This window comes from Simochromis diagramma, unplaced genomic scaffold (genome assembly GCF_900408965.1).
Source record: "Simochromis diagramma unplaced genomic scaffold, fSimDia1.1 OVJJ01000487.1, whole genome shotgun sequence".
Classification (NCBI taxonomy): domain Eukaryota; kingdom Metazoa; phylum Chordata; class Actinopteri; order Cichliformes; family Cichlidae; genus Simochromis; species Simochromis diagramma.
The window spans coordinates 858,817-876,441 of NW_024387305.1; the positions used below are offsets into that span (position 1 = coordinate 858,817).

The window sequence follows — 17,625 nt, forward strand, 5'->3', positions numbered from 1 at the left end:
CTACCCTGACCCCCTACTGGCCGCAGTGAAAGGCTACTGCCACCAGATTTTTAACTGTTAGATGGTGATTTCTAACTGTTAAAAGGGAGTGTTTTTCTTTCCACTGTTGCTAGTACTTGTTGTTGGGGTGGAATCCCCAAGAAAGATCTGCCGACTTCAAAGGACAGAAGAAATGTGTCTTATCAGACATTGGTGATCCAAGCACACTGACATAAAGGCTCTTAAAGGCTCTTAGCATGCTTTGTGTTGTGTGGGTGTTTTCGGTGTATTCTGACTCTCTGTTGAATTCAGCTGCCACACATTTTTCAGTGTCCACCTGTCCCCAAGCAGCTGCCCAACAATATAAATGCTGGCTAGGAGCTACTTGGTTAATTAGTGTGTGAACTGGCCTTGAAAGTGGAGAGGTGTTCAGGTGTCCTTTGTGCATCTGTCCTTGAGACTAGTGTTAGTTGGGTGTCAGTTTGGGTTTGCTGAGGTATTTTTCTTTGCTGCTATAGTAGTGTAGGCTTCTCTTTGTGTTGGGTCTTTATATATATATATATATAAACCCTTTAATTTATACAAACTACCCTGTTTGGCTTGTTTTTCTAATTGGTTCTTAATTATTGCTCCCCCCCCCTCCCTGGCCCTTGATGGGGATAGACCAAAAGCCATTTTGGTTTCTTCTGGTTTGACTCACATTCTGAGAAAAGGGGCAATGATCAGTGAGAAGCTGTAAAGCATCATGCCAAGAAAGAACACTGCAAATTAAATTTTTGTTTTGAAAGTGTTAAAGAAGGCACATACAGAAGGTTCAATGTATTTTTGTGGATCTAACGGTAAATGGATTGTCTCTCATACAGTCCTTTTCTGCTCCAGTGATGCACTCAAAGTGCTGTATAGAACATGCTTCATTCACCCATTCATACAAGTGCTTTTTTTCTATGCCCAAGTGCTTCCTAACATTTGTACACAATCAAACACTACTGAATCAAAGCATTGCAGAGCAAATTGGGGTTCAGTATCTTTCCCAAGGATACTTTGGCATGCAGGCTGGAGCAGCTGGGAACCACCAAATAGTGGATGGCCACCCTGTGTTCTTTAGAACACAAATGATAGGGTGCCAAAAGAGGAGTTGTGGTACTACATAAGGAAGTCAAGAGTGACAGAGAAGTATGTGAGGCTGGTGCAGGACATGTTTGTGGGCAGAGAGACACTGGAGGGGTGTGTGGTAGGGGTGACAGATGGGGTCATTTCTGAGCCCCTTCTTGTTTGTAATTGTGATATACAGGTTGACAGATAAGGTCAAACAATGATGGCTTCAGCATATTGGACAGAGGAGGCATGAGTCTTAGTGGACTATGTTTCTAGACAACATTATAATCTTAAGGGAGCAAGTGGAAGAGAGCCTGGAAAGAAGTGGAATGAAAAACAATTACATTTGCACAAATAAAAGGGGGATCTAAAGGTGTATGAGTTCAAATACCTTGGGTCAACCATCCAAAGCAATGGACAATGGGCAAGAGAGGTGAAGAAGAGAGTACAGCCAGGGTGAAGTGGATGGGCACAAGTGTCAGGGGAGCAGTAGTGAAAGAGAAAGTCTACATGGTAGTCAGACCTGCTTTGATGTACTGTTTGGTGAAGGTGGCATTAGCAAAAAGACAGGGGTGGAGCCTGTAGAATTCCAGTGGCTAAGATTTTCATCACGAGTGACTAGGATGGACAAGATTTACAAAGAGTACATCAAAAGGGCAGCTCAGGTTGAGGAGTTGGAAGACAAGGCTGAGTCTGGGTTGGATGTACGGCGGGATAGTGGATACGCTGAGCAAAAGATGTTAAATATAGAGCTGCCAGTCATGAGAAAAAAGGAAGACCTCAGAGGAGGTGCATGGATGTAGTGAACAAAGACATGCAAGGGGTTGGTGTGACAGAAGAAGATGAAAGAGATGAGCTGCTGTGGCAACCCCTAAATGGAGAAGCTAGATGATCTGCTGCACTACAGGTCATGTGGTTCACGACTCTGTTGCCTTCTTTCTGGAACCAAGCAGCACGGTTTCTCCCACTAAACACAAACTGGATTAGATTGCCTTGTAGTAAATACATTGCCCATTGTTTTACTATTCAATTCCATCATCGCATTCATGCTTTGTAGTTGTAGCAGTTAATTTTTGTGAATGTGCTTGAAGAGGCTTCCTGTCTAAAATAATGATGGACTTTTTAAAAAAATCTTTACTTAGTTTAGCAAATACTTCCATAATGTAGATTGCAACAGTAGTTAAATAGGGGTGTTTGGGGCATACCAGCTTGTAGTCACAAACATAACTGACTGTCTTAAATGTATTGTTTAAGAGACTGCGACTATTGTGCAAAGCTATCACCTGTGAAACTGTGAATACTGTGAGTTTAGCTCAGGGGTAGGCAACTCCAGGCCTCGAGTGCCAGTGTCCTGCAGCTTTTAGATCGCACCCTGGGTTAACACACCTGAATCAAATGATTAGTTCATTTCCAGGCCTCTGGAGAACTTAAAGAAATGCTGAGGAGTCATTTAGCCCTTTAAATCAGCTGTGATGGATCATGGACACATCTAAAACCTCCAGGACACCGGCACTCGAGGCCTGGAGTTGCCTAGCTGATACAGTAAATTGCAGCATAATATTAATTTAGGTAAAAGCATTGTAAAGGGCGATTTTTCATGGAGAAGTCATGGCGATGATAATATAGTCTTTTGTCAGTAAAGTAATTCATATTTCAGTAGTGTACAGTTCACTCAGCATATGTATTAGTAATTCAAATCAGTTGTGGTGGAGTTTTTGAACTTCTTTGAATGTTATCTTTCAATTACTATAAAAATAAACAAACTAATAGTTTAAGTCTTCCCTTAGTAACTCCGATAGTATTCCTGTTTTAAAACAGCAGTTGCACCCAGCTATATAACCTGAGCCAGGTGAACGCTTGCCACCTGAGCCCTTTGATACTGTCAGAACTGTAAATAATTAACCAGCGCAGAATTATACTGGGGCGGGACACAACTGCTGCCAGGGTTATGAAGAGGAAGCTGGAAAACTTTTTGACAGAAGACGACAGAAGTCTTAGTCCTAAGACTAAAATAACTGGAATAACGGTCTGTGATCGAATAAGACAGTTCAAGACAATTTTCCAATATAAGGGTTAAGCAATATCAGGGAGTTAAATCAATAACAGGCCTTGTAAAGTTAGAGGGTAAACGAAAAACCTGAGGAAATAAAACAGAAAAAAATGCTGAAATTTTAATTTTATTTTTCTTATCTGACGAATTCCCAATCATGGCTATGCAAACAGTTGTGTGTTAAACGTGCAGCAGATTAAAAAGAAAATACTGCAGATTTTTCTCTATTTCTGACAGCAGCACCCAGCAGGTCATGGGATCCGCATGAAACGCTTTCAAATATTTGATTGGTCCCGTTATGAGAAAGTTGTTACATGATTGGCCATGACTACTGCCAGTAATCCATTCTTGCTTGTGATTGGTTACTCTGCTGTTTCCGCTACGCCAGCTTTTACCGTTTTCCCCTTTCGTCCTTCTTCCTGCTGGTCTAATCGGTTTCAGTGGTGCTACACCTGCTCGTTGTTTCACACTTTTATCCCTCTATCACTACAGACAACATGGACGATTTTGACATGCTGAACGCGCCCAGTGCTGGAAACGGTGTCGGCTCGGAGGAGGACCCCGCTGCCGCTTTCCTGGCCCAGCAGGAAAGCGAAATTGCGGGCATTGAAAACGACGAAGGCTTCAGCATCTTGGACAGTGGAGATGTCCCCTCTTCGCTAGGAGACACTAACGGTGCGTGGCTGTTATCCTCAAGCGAAGAAAATGTCGCTGTATGTTGTCTGTTTGGCGTCATTAGTGATAGAGGATTTTGTGTACGTGTAGCTAAACGTTCAACATGCGGTTAATCTAGACGCTATTTTGGCCCTGAATGGACACTAAAGCTAAGGCTAACTGAGCTAGCAGATTAGCCAAGTGGACATGGTTAGCGTTGATATTAACCTGTGTAAGATTACTTTGAACTCACAAGGAACACGTACAGGTGAAACTTGAAGTCCTTTATTAATACATGCTATTTTATGCTGAAATAAGCTACTGCTGCTGGCACTGCCACTCATTGCTTTCCAATTAACTTGATTGCTTGCGGCTACATTTACAGCAGTTTGTGTCAGCCACTTAGGAAATGGGCACAGCTTAACAACCTTTGTTCATGACTTACTCATTTCCTCCAATCTAGCCTCAGTTGTAGGAATTGTTGGTCAGAAATGCTGACATCCATTATTACGAAACAGGAGTGCATTTAGCAACAGTAATTGGTGCTCCGTTAGACAAGTTCAAGGCATGGTAAAAATCTCTTTTAGGACATTTAATATTTCAAGATGTTTTGTCATGTTTATGCCTTTATTTGTCTGCTTGATTTCTAACTGCAGTCTCACCTCTACCTGTTTTAGATGGTGCCATCAATGGAGAGCTTCATGGGGTAATGTCATCTGCTCTTTAGTTATCATGTTGGAAATCACCTTGTATTTGTTCCTGTGTTTTGTGTGTATAAGTGCACAAAGGATTAAAATCTTTTAATACAGAAATTATTGTTTGTGTATGCACTAACGTATAGTGTTAAAGGAAGAATAAATAGAGGGATGAAAAGGATGGTCTGTACTAAATGCCTGCACCATAAAGAAGGATTTGAATCTACAAAACAAAAAGATATCCTCAGTGTGTTGAAGTTGCTTCATAGTACAGGGCCCACGGATGCATTGATATACAACAATGAGAGGGGCCTTTTCTGGTACAGACCTATTTGAAATTGGTCAGACTGCAGACTTTCAGCACCATGGCTGCTCATGGATGACCTGCAACCAGTTCAGTGACTCAAAGTAGTGCCTGATGGCAGGCAATTGGCCTTCAGTAAAGATCAAAGGGGGTGATTTATTTTAAAAAAAACAAAACATTTCACTCTGTACAGCTTACTAGCATCAGTTTAAAAACATGACATTGAAGATTCTCATGTTTGGATTTAAACTTCTTTGCTTCTTGACACATTTCATTTTAGTTATGTTCCTTGATTTCCTGGATAATTGCTGTTTGTTATATAAATATAACAAACAGCAATTATCCTTGAAATTCATTTACTTGAATACTAAGATTTGCTCAAGAGATGTTTATATATCAATTCTGCTGAATTTTCACTGTGTGCGTCATTGTGGAAAATACTAATTTCCTTTTAACACCGTAACAGTAATTTTTAGTAGCCGAGCTTTTGAATATTTGTCTGTTAGTCACTTCAGCTTCCTTTTCCTGTGCTGTCATTGCAACATTTCTTCCTTTCCTGTCAGTGAGAGAATCTTCTAAGAGTACATGTACGGTATGCGTATTGGGGTGTGGGGGTGGGGAAGCCAATTCCACTTTAATGACAACGTTCACATACGGGTTAGAAAAATGAAACACTGAACATGAATGGATAAATAGCCAAATCATTGGAAATATTGATAAAACTGTAAACTGTGCTTACCATTTTGCTCCTTTCTCAGGAAAGCAATGGTCCATCAGATGCCTATGCAGCAATTTCTAATGCAGACCGACTGCAGGCTGAACCAGAAAGTCTACGTAAGTGGAGGGAGGAGCAAAGAGAGAGGCTGGAGGAGCTAGGTAAGCACCCAGAAGAACGCTTTATTATAGGGTAGGACAGAACACTGATCTGTGAGATGTGATAAGTAAAGGTGGAGATTTGGGCTGTGCTATATCACATTGTCAACGATAATATTGGTAACAATTTTTACATGATATAAATTATCATGTTGCAATACCGTTGCTATAGCAATGCAAGGGGTTTACTTTCTTTGTGAGTGACAGTGTGTGAACCCCAGGCATCTCTGATCGCTAAGCATTAGATCCTTATGACATTTAGTACCTTTTTAATAGTTTTTGATCTAGCCACTTTTGTAACATCAACTTGTCTTGTTGTGTCACTGTATGCAAGTATCATCAGAAATATTATCACAGATTTTTTTTATTGAAATATTGTTGTATAATTTTTCTGTCTAAATGACCTTCCTTTACTGGATATTCCACATACAGTGTTAACCAATTATTTCTGTCCCTGTTTCCTTTCACATCATTATGTTTATCATCTTTTTGGGGATGTTTATTCTTTTATCAGTCTCTGCTCTTGTGCGTGATTTCTGTATTTTTGCGTTTCCTTCTGCAGATGCTAACTCTCGCCAGCAGGAGACGGAATGGAAGGAGAAGGCCAAGGTGGAGCTGGAGGAATGGCATGCCAGGCAGAATGAGCAGCTGGAGAAAACCAAAACCAATAACAGGTACTGTAGTCCTGGACGCATAGAAACAGGATGGAAGATCAATAAAAATGAAAGAAGACTGTGGGGATATGTGAGTTATCCCGGCTTAAAAAGAATGTAGATCTGTCAGTTGTGGCAGGGGAAGAAATGATGGCCATCCGGTCACTCAACTTCTGTATCCTTGAGTAAGTTTACAACTAATTACTAAAATTTGTATCCATATGTTGTTTTTTCAGGAAGAATCGGAATAACCTATCCTTGAATTTCAAGAAACACAGTATGCTGGTCTCCCCATTTGTGTGTGGCATCAGTTTTTGTTTCAGTTGTCTACAGGTTCATATTTTAAAGAAAATCCATTCTCTCTAAGGGGAAATCTCATGTGGCTTTTCACCACCTTTTTAGTTAAAATGCTATTTGACCTCCACTTATTCTTCGCACTAAAAGGCGCACTTAAAATCCTTTAATTTTCTCAAAAATCGACAGTGCGCCTTATAATCTGGGGCGATTTATGTATGAAAATGGACCCATTCATCGACAGTGCACCTTATGGTCCAAAAAATACGGTGGAACCCCGGCTTACAAAGACCCCATTTAACGAAAAATTCAAGTTACGAAGGCACTTAACTGCAATATTTCTGCCCGTGGTACAGCAAAATGCCCGCGTAACGAAATCCGCTGGCTGAGCCCAGAATGCTCACAATGCCTTCCAAATCATGTGAAACTCCTTGGCTTTCGTACTTGCGTTTCGCTGTTCCACGTGAAAGACGTATTGTTGTTGCAGTGCGCTATTTCGTGTGCTTTTCGTTTGCAATTAGCCTGTCGTTCATTCATAATGTGGCCGAAAAAACTTTCTGCAAGTGAAAAGAAGAAGCGTAAAGTGCTCTCGATGGAAACAAAGAAATTATTGATAAATATGAGCGAGGTCCTCCTCCACCAAGAACTTCGTCTTCAGCCAGCATCGTCTCACTCAAAAGGCGATGGAAAAAGGTGCTTCGACTTACGAAAATTTTGACTTACGAAAGACCCTCTGGAATGAATTTATTTCGTAAGTCGGGGTTCCACTTTATTAAGTTTCCCAGACACTGGAGTTATTGTTCACTGCATGTCTTCAGTCATTAAAATTACCTATACCTAAGACAAGTCTATGCAATTTGCTGGTGTTTCTGGAAATTTAATAACTAATGTGTGATATTTTAAGGAAAACAAATGGAGTCAAATATTTCCTGTGAGGTAAAAACACTTTTTACTGTGTCTTTTATTATCAAAGGAAGGTTCTGTATAGAGATGCACCGATTGCAATTTTCTTGGTCCGTTTAGATGTTTTTCTGATCTGCCGTTACTGATTTTTGCAGGCTTTTAACTGACAACAGTTACAAACAAAACTCCACCTTTCTTCCGTGTAAAATAAACTGTAATTGTCAATAAACTTGACAATTACAGGATCTTTTTTAAAATTTAAACTACTTCAGTGCAGTATAAATAATTAACTGAAAATAAGCTGTTGTACACCCACATTTACCTGAAATGACTTCACCAGATAACAAGACATTGTCTTCTTTTTCTCTGTAATTTTCCTCATAACCGCTTTGATCCTTTGCTCATCCTCAGGCTGCCTCTGAGCTCTGGATAGCTTTAGCTACTTTTCCTCTGTTAGTTTCTTTAAAATGTCCATGTTTAAATTAGAGATGGCACGATACCACTTTTTTATGACCGATACCGATATGAATCCGATAGTGTTTTTTAATCAACAAAATTGTTTTTTTTTTTTTTTTTTAAATATCTTGCTGCATTTTGTATAAGTTCATACTCAAGTTTAAAACAACTACACTACAGCTATTCTGTTATACCTGTATGCAAAAAAAAAAAAAAAAAAAAATTTCATAGTTCAGCAATACTGATCAATCTAATAAACTTAAACCTACACCATCCTCCCTATTCTGGTATTTTAAAGAGTACTTAGCGTAAATATTAAGCAACCTAACTAATAGGGTTCCAACTCCCAGCAACAACAAAAATAAATAAATAAAAAATAGGGAACCACCCCTCACGCTCCACCTCATGATGCTTAATCGACGTAATCAACCTTAATTTGATGCAGTGTGGGGGGAAAAAACAAAAATGCACAGAAATCAATTATTTTTCAATATATTAAAATATTAAATAGATTCAACATCTTTCTTCAACAAAATTGCAGACTGCACAGATGGTACCTTCCCAAAGGAAAAAGTACTATAGCTTACTAGGGTGTATGTATATATGTATGTATATGTATGTGATATATATATATATATATATATATATATATAATAGAATATATATATATATATATATATATATATTTACTTCTCTCGGGGATAACTTTGTCCGAGATGAAATGCCGGGTTGCTAGCGAAGCTCCAAATGCTATCCAGACCACGGACAGGTCCCGCATGCCACAGCCGCTCTATCACGTGATGCATACTGCTCCGACGTGCTAACGTTCTGAGGCGAGTTACGGCGTGTTGCAAGTTTTGTGAGGTGCTTTCGTGATATTTAATGGATCGGATTACATTTTTTTTATTTTTCTCCGATATCCGATCCAGTAATTTAGGTCAGTATCGGACCGATACCGATACGTAATATCGGATCGGTCCATCTCTAGTTTAAATATCTCTTTAGATTTGTTGTTCTGAACGTTTTTGTTTTTTGTTTGTTTGATTAAGCCACCCTTGTTTCTTATCTCACTTCCGTGCTAACAGTGTAGCATGTGGGTGGGTGTGCAACTAATAGCCTGTGCTGCTGTATGCGAGTCATACGTGCATTCAAAGGACTGGCTTATAATTGGTCATATGGGAGTCTGACTGATCACCAGACAAGGTGTAAAACACTGAAAATAAGCTGATTCCAATTTATGAACGGTCAATCGGTGCATCTCTACTTTTGCATTCATGACTTGATGCAGGTAATTTACTAAAAAGGTCATGACATCTCACGGCACATCCTGTGGGTGACTAACAGTTTTCGAGGTAATCTGCAGAGCTCCTTTTACCGTATTCTGGCTTCAGAAACGTATAAGGTGTAGAACAGGGTAATGGGTTTAAAAAAATGAAAGAAGAAAAAAAAAAAGAATAAATTGAGATTGCATGTCTTATAACCCGATATACTCCAGAGGTATACCTATACAATAGTGACAGGTAGATGGTGCCTCATGGAGTGTGTAAGCACATTACCCCTATTGTGTCGATGGGGGTGTTGAGGTGTTCATTAATAGCGACATCTACTGGATTTAACAGTACATTGCAGGCAGTGTGGAGAGAGACTGAACTTGGTTCTGAACACTAAATGAGAGAAGGGTCCTTTATGTAACCAGCTGGTGATATAGTCCAATTAATTTGATTATAACAAAATAATGTATTTGAATAATATAGGGCGACCGTGGCTCAGGGGGTTGGGAAGCGCATCTGTAACCGGAAGGTCGCCGGTTCGATGCCTGGGCTCTCTGTCCTGGTCGTTGTGTCCTTGGGCAAGACACTTTACCCTACCGCCTACTGGTGTTGGCCAGAGGGGCCGATGGCGCGATATGGCAGCCTCGCTTCTGTCAGTCTGCCCCAGGGCAGCTGTGGCTACAACTGTAGCTTGCCTCCACCAGTGTGTGAATGTGAGAGTGAATGAATAGTGGTATTGTAAAGCGCTTTCGGTGCCTTGAAAAGCGCTATATAAATCCAATCCATTATTATTATTATTATTATTATTATTATTATTATTAGTATGTCAAATGCAGAATTCACAAATCTTTTTTTTTTTTTTTTTTTTTTTTCTTGTGTATGTGGGCGGGAGTTAAACGATCCCAGATTGGGGGGAAAAATGTTCTTTTTCCTCCATGGTCCCTTTGTGTAGTGGGTGATGACAAGCCAAAAATTTAAAAACACAAATGGCACTTAAAATGGTCTCGTTTACTCCTCAGCACAAATGCGAATGATTCAAAAGTTGCGCTTATGTGTCAGACACTGCACTGCTGTTCAGCACAGCAGCTGTTTCACCTGTCACATGATTTTTCTTACAGCGTTGCATGCACTGATGTGGGGTTATGCTTATTGTTATAGCTATAACATACTGGGTTAAGAGATTCCACTGTTAGGCTAATTAGTTAAAAATGTGTCAAGTATTCAAAATGTGAGAGGTATGAAGAGCTAAAAGTGTGTTGTGCATGACTGGTGCCATGGCATTAAAGATGTAAAACTTTCTTTAAACAGTCTTTAAATCCCTCTGACACTGATCAAACACCCGATTGGTTATATCCCTAAGCATATTATTGTACGGTAACTTGCAGTGCTTGTGTTTCCATTCCTCTTCTCCCTTTTACCACTTTCTCTCTTTTCTCCTGCCTTCTTGCTGCTTTGTCGTTTGGGTGGATATTTGTCCAGGGTGTTGGATGAAGACTTCTACAAGCAACCCTTCTCTGAGCTCATTGGTTATGTGTATGTTGCTCCAACTAACATCCTCCTCTTATTGTTTATTTGTTTTGTTTTTTCCCCATTGTCAACAGCCATTGACATCACACATCTCTTAGAGCATCAGTTTACCTTCTTTCTGCTGCCATGTGTTACTTTCTCCTTCAGTCATACATTTGAAATGCCTGGATTCATAATCGTTACTTTACCTATCCAGCTTGAACTTTTTTTCAAATATAAACTGCATTTATAATTTGAACTCCATATCCATATCATCTGCATGGCATTTGTGAGTTGATGCCTGTCGGTATATTTCAGTAACGCATGCCATCACATCCATGGAAATCAAATGAATACTTTCACAATTGTGCCCATGTTAATTTCTCATTCATTTCTCTTTGATTCTCTTCAGCAACTCATTATCCAAATGCATTTCATAAATTTCTAACAATTAACACCTGCTTAAACCAACTGCGTAAAAAATTAATGAAAATGTTTTGGGTTTTTTTCCACTTAACAACTTTATTAATGTTGGTTTTCTTGTTTTACTTACAAGTAAGATATGTAGAGATGGTTTGAAGCAATTGTGTGGTTTTTCTTTTCCTTAATCTCATATATTATAATGATGGCCAAAAGTTTTGAGAATGACACACTTACTGGTTTTCAAAGTTTGCTGCTTCATTGTTTTTAGATATTTTTTTTTTCTCTCAGTTGTTTCTGTGATGTAAACCAGTATAATTACAAGCACTTCATAAGTTTCACAGGCTTTTATTGGTAATTACATCAACTTTATGCAAAGAGTCAATATTTGCTGGCTCTTCTTTTTCAAGGCCTCTGCAGTCGCCCGGGCATGCTGTCAGTCGACTTCTGAGCCAAATCCTGAGTGATGGCGACACATATTTTTTTTTTTTTTTTTTTTTTCATAATCACTGCTTGGAGTTTGTCACAGTTAGCAGGTTTTTGCTTGTTCACCCACATCTTGAGGATTGACCAACGTTCTCAATTGGATTAAGGCCTGGATAGTTTCCTGGTCATGGACCTTAAATTTCAATGTTTTGTTCCCTGAGCCACTTAGTTATCACTTTGGCCTCATGGTATTCCATCATTCTGGCAAAGGCATTGTTATTCACCAAACTGTTCTTGGGTGGTTGGAAGAAGTTGCTGTTGCAGGATGTTTTGGTAGCATTCTTTATTGGGTGAATGCCATAGGCCAGGAGTGTTGAACTCCTGGCCTCGAGAGCCGGATATATCTTCAGACAATCCTGACACTCACGGTTAAAGAATTTTTTTTTGATATCGTTGACCGTTTCCCCCATGAATTGTTTGTTTCAGGATAGGAAATCTGTCCTCCTCTCAGATTTCAAACTCTGGAATTGAAGCGCCTTTTTTTCTCTCGTATTCGTTCGTTTTCACGGCAAAGAAGGAAATTGCTAAACTGAAGCAGCAAACTTTGTGTAGACGGTAAATAATTTCACTTCACAATGGTACTTTTGAGGTTTCTTAGTATTATATAAACATCAGATAGCATATAAATAATTAAGAAAACCTTAATCATTTAGAAACACATGCCAGGTTTTTTCTTAAATGCTGAATGAGCCTGGAGTTCGTTTCCAGACAGTAGTAATTATTGCATTTATTGATTTTTTTTTTCTTTTTTTATATATCTATAAGAAATGTGAAGATATCAAATCGTGGATACACAACTGCTTCAAACTGAGCTGTGTTCATGCTTTATTAGAATGTTAAGATGACCTGCTGATACGCCCAGCTAGCTATCGAATAGCTTGAGCTGTACAGCCTTTGGTTCTGCTATCAAATTACTTGGGTGTATCCATTAGCCTTCATTGTGGTGTGCACGTTTTGTTGCTGTCAGCTTAGTTGCCAAATGTAAGAATTTAGATTGGTGCAAAACCTGGTTTCATGTAAAGAAATTCCAGGCCTCTTGTTATTCCTACATTGCCTCCAGCATTTTAAAGTGTTTAGTTTCTTTCTTGTTGAGCTGCTCATCTGAAAACTAGCATCATGTTTCCGCTGTCTTTGTGTTATTTGAATAGTCTTTTCTCAAAATGTGCACACCCGTGAAGCTTTCCAACTTATTGTTAGCTTGTACTCACCTAAACACAGAATGAAATTTTAGTCTTAGTATTGCATAATAACACTGAATCTTAATCGCTCTACTTCCGTCTTCCTCCATCTGATTGGTGTCACTCTATACCTACTATTTGGAGGAAGTGAGAATTGGAGTGTTATTTGCAAATGTAAATGTAAAAATTGTGTGTTTATAATTCATGAAAAATAAGTGAGCTGTTGGACTCTGTAGATCAGATTACTGAGATGATGCAGATGGTTAAATTTATTAACTTTATTACAGATTGAGAAGCTGATATTTTATTTATAGAAAACATAGAAGATCAGTTCAGTTTAGCAAACCAAAGGCTGCACACTAATCATTTTCATTTTTAGGAAAATAAAGCCAAAAGAAAAATGTTGCTTTTGCATGCTGACTTTAAACATCTGCATTTGAGCTCATTTTTGTTGTCTTTTATTTCACCCCCCCCCCTCTCTCTTTCTTTCTCTCTCTCCTAAATTCTGACTTGTGAAACTGTTTCTCCCTGTTTTCTTTTCCTATGCACCTTAAAGCACACATATTAACCATCCTTGCTACCGCCTAGACCAGTTAAGTAAAAATATAAAACCCCAGAATTTCAAAGTACTTTATCATTTTCACAGGGGTCAGATGCAGTTCTGTCTGTGTATGTGTTTATAGTGCATTGCAGAGGTACCCAGTTGAATAGCACAAGAGTTAGATCCAGAGCCTAGAGTTTGGTATAATGTTCCTCCTGTGATGTTGTGGTCCTTCTAGTCCCTTGTGTATTGTAGATGGTTGTGAAAGTGAATGCTCATTAGCTTCTCACCTGCCCTATTTTTCTTTGTGTACTGTGTTTAAGTTATTAGCTCAGGTGGGGTGGAGACTACAAAAGATCCTTTTAAGTAGAACCAAAGAATAGCATTGAGTTTCATGTTTGTGGGTGGGGTGTCACAAGAGTTTAGCCATATCTGTGGCTTGCATCTCAAATTGCCTTGTAATAGTGGAACTGATCCATTTAAAAAAAATTTAAGTTATTTTTATTTATTTATTTTTGTTCTTGTTTGCATTTGTTTAACTACATAAGTAATCTTTGTAAAGGCCTTTTTTTGGTCTTTGATGGATTTAATGAAGCCACACCCGTGCCTAAATATTTTAAAGTTAATTATCTGTTTGGCATTTGAGACACATAATTTCAACGTCAACGCATTCCTTGCCACAGCTGAAACACCCCGCTTTTCTGCTTGCCAATGCATGCCTAATGCATTTTTTTTTTTTTTTTTTTTTTTTTCTCGTTTTGTTGTTTTTCTGCTAGGCTTGATTAAAAAATCTGAACATGTATTACTGTTCCTATTAATCAAGGACAAGTATACAGATAACTACATATCACTATACTTGGTTCTTGTTGAGTTCCTTAATGAACAGCAATTTTATCCAGCCAGAAATACATTTTTCTTAATTTATTGTTGTTATTGTTATTATTATTATTATTATTATGATTATTATTATTATTTGGGGGGTGGGTTGGTTGTTTTTGGCTTGAGCTTGATTTCTCATTGTTGTGTATATATCTCCCCCTGATGTTGTTGAGAGTAGAATATACAGGTGACTTGCTGTATTCTGTAAAGTGGGGGGCATGCCACAGGTAATGTAGCCGGGAAAGCTTGTTCCTTGTTGATTACTCAGTTTTGGGAGTAAAGATAGATGGATGTTTGTGTGTAGTGATTGGACTGTCCAGCCCTGAGGTAGACGCTGCTGAACTAAAAAAGTCCAACCCAGACAAAATCAGATGGAAAAACTGAGTTTTTAATGCCAGGCTTAAAGTTCAATTTCAGTGTAACCAAAACTGAGAACTTGAGTCAAAATTTCACTGTTGGCACCTCTGACTTTGTCTAAAGAACTTGTATGTGGTGTTAGTCAGCAGAGATCTTTTTCAGGGCTGCACAGCTGTGTATCTTACGACTTCACACACTGATGGGCTCGCTCTTCTATGTCTTTTCCTCCTTTAATGCTTACAGGGCGGCTGAGGAAGCCATGATTTCAGATCTGGATGAGAACAACCCAGGCACAGAGTGGGAGCGGGTGGCACGGCTCTGTGACTTTAATCCCAAGTCCAGCAAGCAGGCTAAGGATGTGTCCCGCATGCGTTCGGTCCTCATCTCCCTGAAGCAGTCCCCACTAGTCCGCTAGACACCCAAGGCTGCTCGGGAAATCATTCCATATCATCTTTTTCCATGACACGTCAACGAAACCAACTACTCATGCCCCTCAATTTGTATGCTGATATCAAGGGGCACTTACACCCCTGTGTCCATATCTGTCAGTCATGCACAGCCTTGTTTCCCCACCTCACAGGGTATAGTCACTTGCCTTACCCTGATGTATTTCCTCCTGGCAGGGCTGTAAAGATTAGCCTTGATGTACCTGCTCACTATTTTCTGCCCCTTAAAGATTTTACCTATACACCTCTTTAATAAATCAGTCAAGACTTTGTTTCCCTTGTTGTTTAGTAAAAATGAAATCAAGGACAGATCTACACAAGGTCTCATTGTGTGTGTGACAGTTGTGCAAGGGCGGTGAGTTGGGACACTAAAAGGGAAGGGCTGACATTTGTTTGGGCCAACAGCTACACTACAGTGCTTTACAATGCCCCCCAACACCCCCCCACCGATATCATTCCTATAATGCTGTGTTGTCACTGTTAATCTGTCAGCCTCATTAATATTTTTACTTTTGAGGGTTGATATTACATGGTTTCATTCACATTTCTTTCCGCAGAATGTCCAGTACAAAGTATTTCTTTCTGATTATGATTTGAAGGACCAAACTCTTCAGACAGAACTCCAAATTCAGTGTGTGTACTTTGAACTGTGTGTAGAGCCTGCTTGTGGCATATTGTGTTAAACTATGCATTTCTTTTGAAAGCCTCTCCCCCTCCTAGTCAGGAACTGAACTGAAGTCCAGTCATTACAATAAATGTGACCTATTTGTATGTGTGTTTAAACCTCAGCAGTGTATGTACTTGATGTGTGTACCTATGTACATATACAGAAGGCAATATATATATACATTATATAAAACATTTGTCACTAAAATTAGACATTTGTGGGTTTAAAGAGAACTAGATCCTAGCCAGATGTTGGTTGACCATGTTTGTTCGATGTCCATTTGATTTCAATATCAATAAAAAGTAAATTAAAGATTTTCTGCTGTCCTTCAACTTCATATTGAATATCTAGTCTTTGTTTACCTTTTTTATTTTTATTTTTTTTTTTTTATCTCGAGGTCAGAGTATAACTCGATATTGCTTCAAACTAAGGGAAAACTATCTCAGATTTGCATAAATGTTTTTATATGAACTTTACCACATTGAAGACTCCTTTTTACTGTCATCTAATGTAAATGTATTGATCAACATTTTATTTATTTTTTGCAACAATGGTGACATTGCAACATCATGCCGATGTCATAAAACCTTATAAGGTCACAACACTGTCTACCTGCTATTAAATGATATGAACACCTATGTACTATTACACTATCAAAAGTACACAACCCCCCCATTATTGGGACACCGTTAACAGAACGCAATGATGTAAAAGTCTCAAACTCATATTCTCATACTCACAAGATGAATAAGTTTCAACAGACAGATTTTACTATTTTACTTAGAACTCTGTTCAAAATGGTTTGGGTGTTCATATGTGGAAGTTGCAGATTGTAATTGCTCCTCAGTCAGATGTAAGACTCAAAAACCAGTCTTATTTGTAATCATCTATTGTCCACCTGAGCCTTACAGAGTTTGTTTGATTTCTCAGACTTCATCTGATTTAGTGCTCAGCTCAAATAAAAATCTTTATTTTGGGCAATTTTAGCATCCATGTAGATACTAAAAATGACAGCCTCGACACAGCATTTAATCTGTTAGTAGACTAACAGATTAAATGCTGTGTAGATTTAGTAAAATGTAAAAGAACCCACCCACCACTTTAATCACTCTCTAGATGTTGTTTTAACATATGGCATAGAAACTGAACCTTTAATAGTGTTTCCTGGAAACCCTCTCCTGTGTGGTCATTTCCAGCTAACATTTAAATTTACAATAATTGATTACACAGCAGTGGGGAGTAGTTTTCACCACAGTAGATGTCTTTCTGAAAGTGCTGTAACTGATTTTAAGAATATAATCCACCTACTGTTGTCATCTTCAATGCCCTGTACCAACATAGAGCAGAGCAGCTACCTGAACGTTACTCCAAATAAGGTTGATTATCTTGTTAATAATTTTACCTCCTCACTACAGGGAGTGCAGAATTATTAGGCAAATGAGTATTTTGTCCACATCATCCTCTTCATGCATGTTGTCTTACTCCAAGCTGTATAGGCTCGAAAGCCTACTACCAATTAAGCATATTAGGTGATGTGCATCTCTGTAATGAGAAGGGGTGTGGTCTAATGACATCAACACCCTATATCAGGTGTGCATAATTATTAGGCAACGTCCTTTCCTTTGGCAAAATGGGTCAAAAGAAGGACTTGACAGGCTCAGAAAAGTCAAAAATAGTGAGATATCTTGCAGAGGGATGCAGCAGTCTCAAAATTGCAAAGCTTCTGAAGCGTGATCATCGAACAATCAAGCGTTTCATTCAAAATAGTCAACAGGGTCGCAAGAAGCGTGTGGAAAAACCAAGGCGCAAAATAACTGCCCGTGAACTGAGAAAAGTCAAGCGTGCAGCTGCCAAGATGCCACTTGCCACCAGTTTGGCCATATTTCAGAGCTGCAACATCACTGGAGTGCCCAAAAGC

General features: G+C 38.9%; 1 protein-coding gene across 3 annotated transcripts; it reads left to right on the top strand.

Annotated features, from left to right (window-relative positions):
* The first annotated feature begins 3,499 nt into the window (after positions 1-3,499).
* On the top strand, positions 3,500-16,025 carry clta (clathrin, light chain A). 3 transcript variants are annotated; one of them, XM_040004448.1, is made up of 7 exons: positions 3,500-3,799; positions 4,456-4,484; positions 5,536-5,653; positions 6,213-6,324; positions 10,707-10,760; positions 13,374-13,409; positions 14,838-16,025. In XM_040004448.1, the coding sequence occupies exons 1-7, from the start codon at positions 3,622-3,624 to the stop codon at positions 15,007-15,009; spliced, it is 699 nt and encodes a 232-aa protein (XP_039860382.1). In that variant the 5' UTR covers positions 3,500-3,621; the 3' UTR covers positions 15,010-16,025. The 3 variants fall into 3 exon arrangements, with proteins under 3 accessions (XP_039860382.1, XP_039860383.1, XP_039860384.1); XM_040004449.1 differs by lacking the exon at positions 13,374-13,409 and having other exon boundaries at positions 3,501-3,799; XM_040004450.1 differs by lacking the exons at positions 10,707-10,760; positions 13,374-13,409 and having other exon boundaries at positions 3,505-3,799.
* The last annotated feature ends 1,600 nt before the right edge of the window (positions 16,026-17,625 follow it).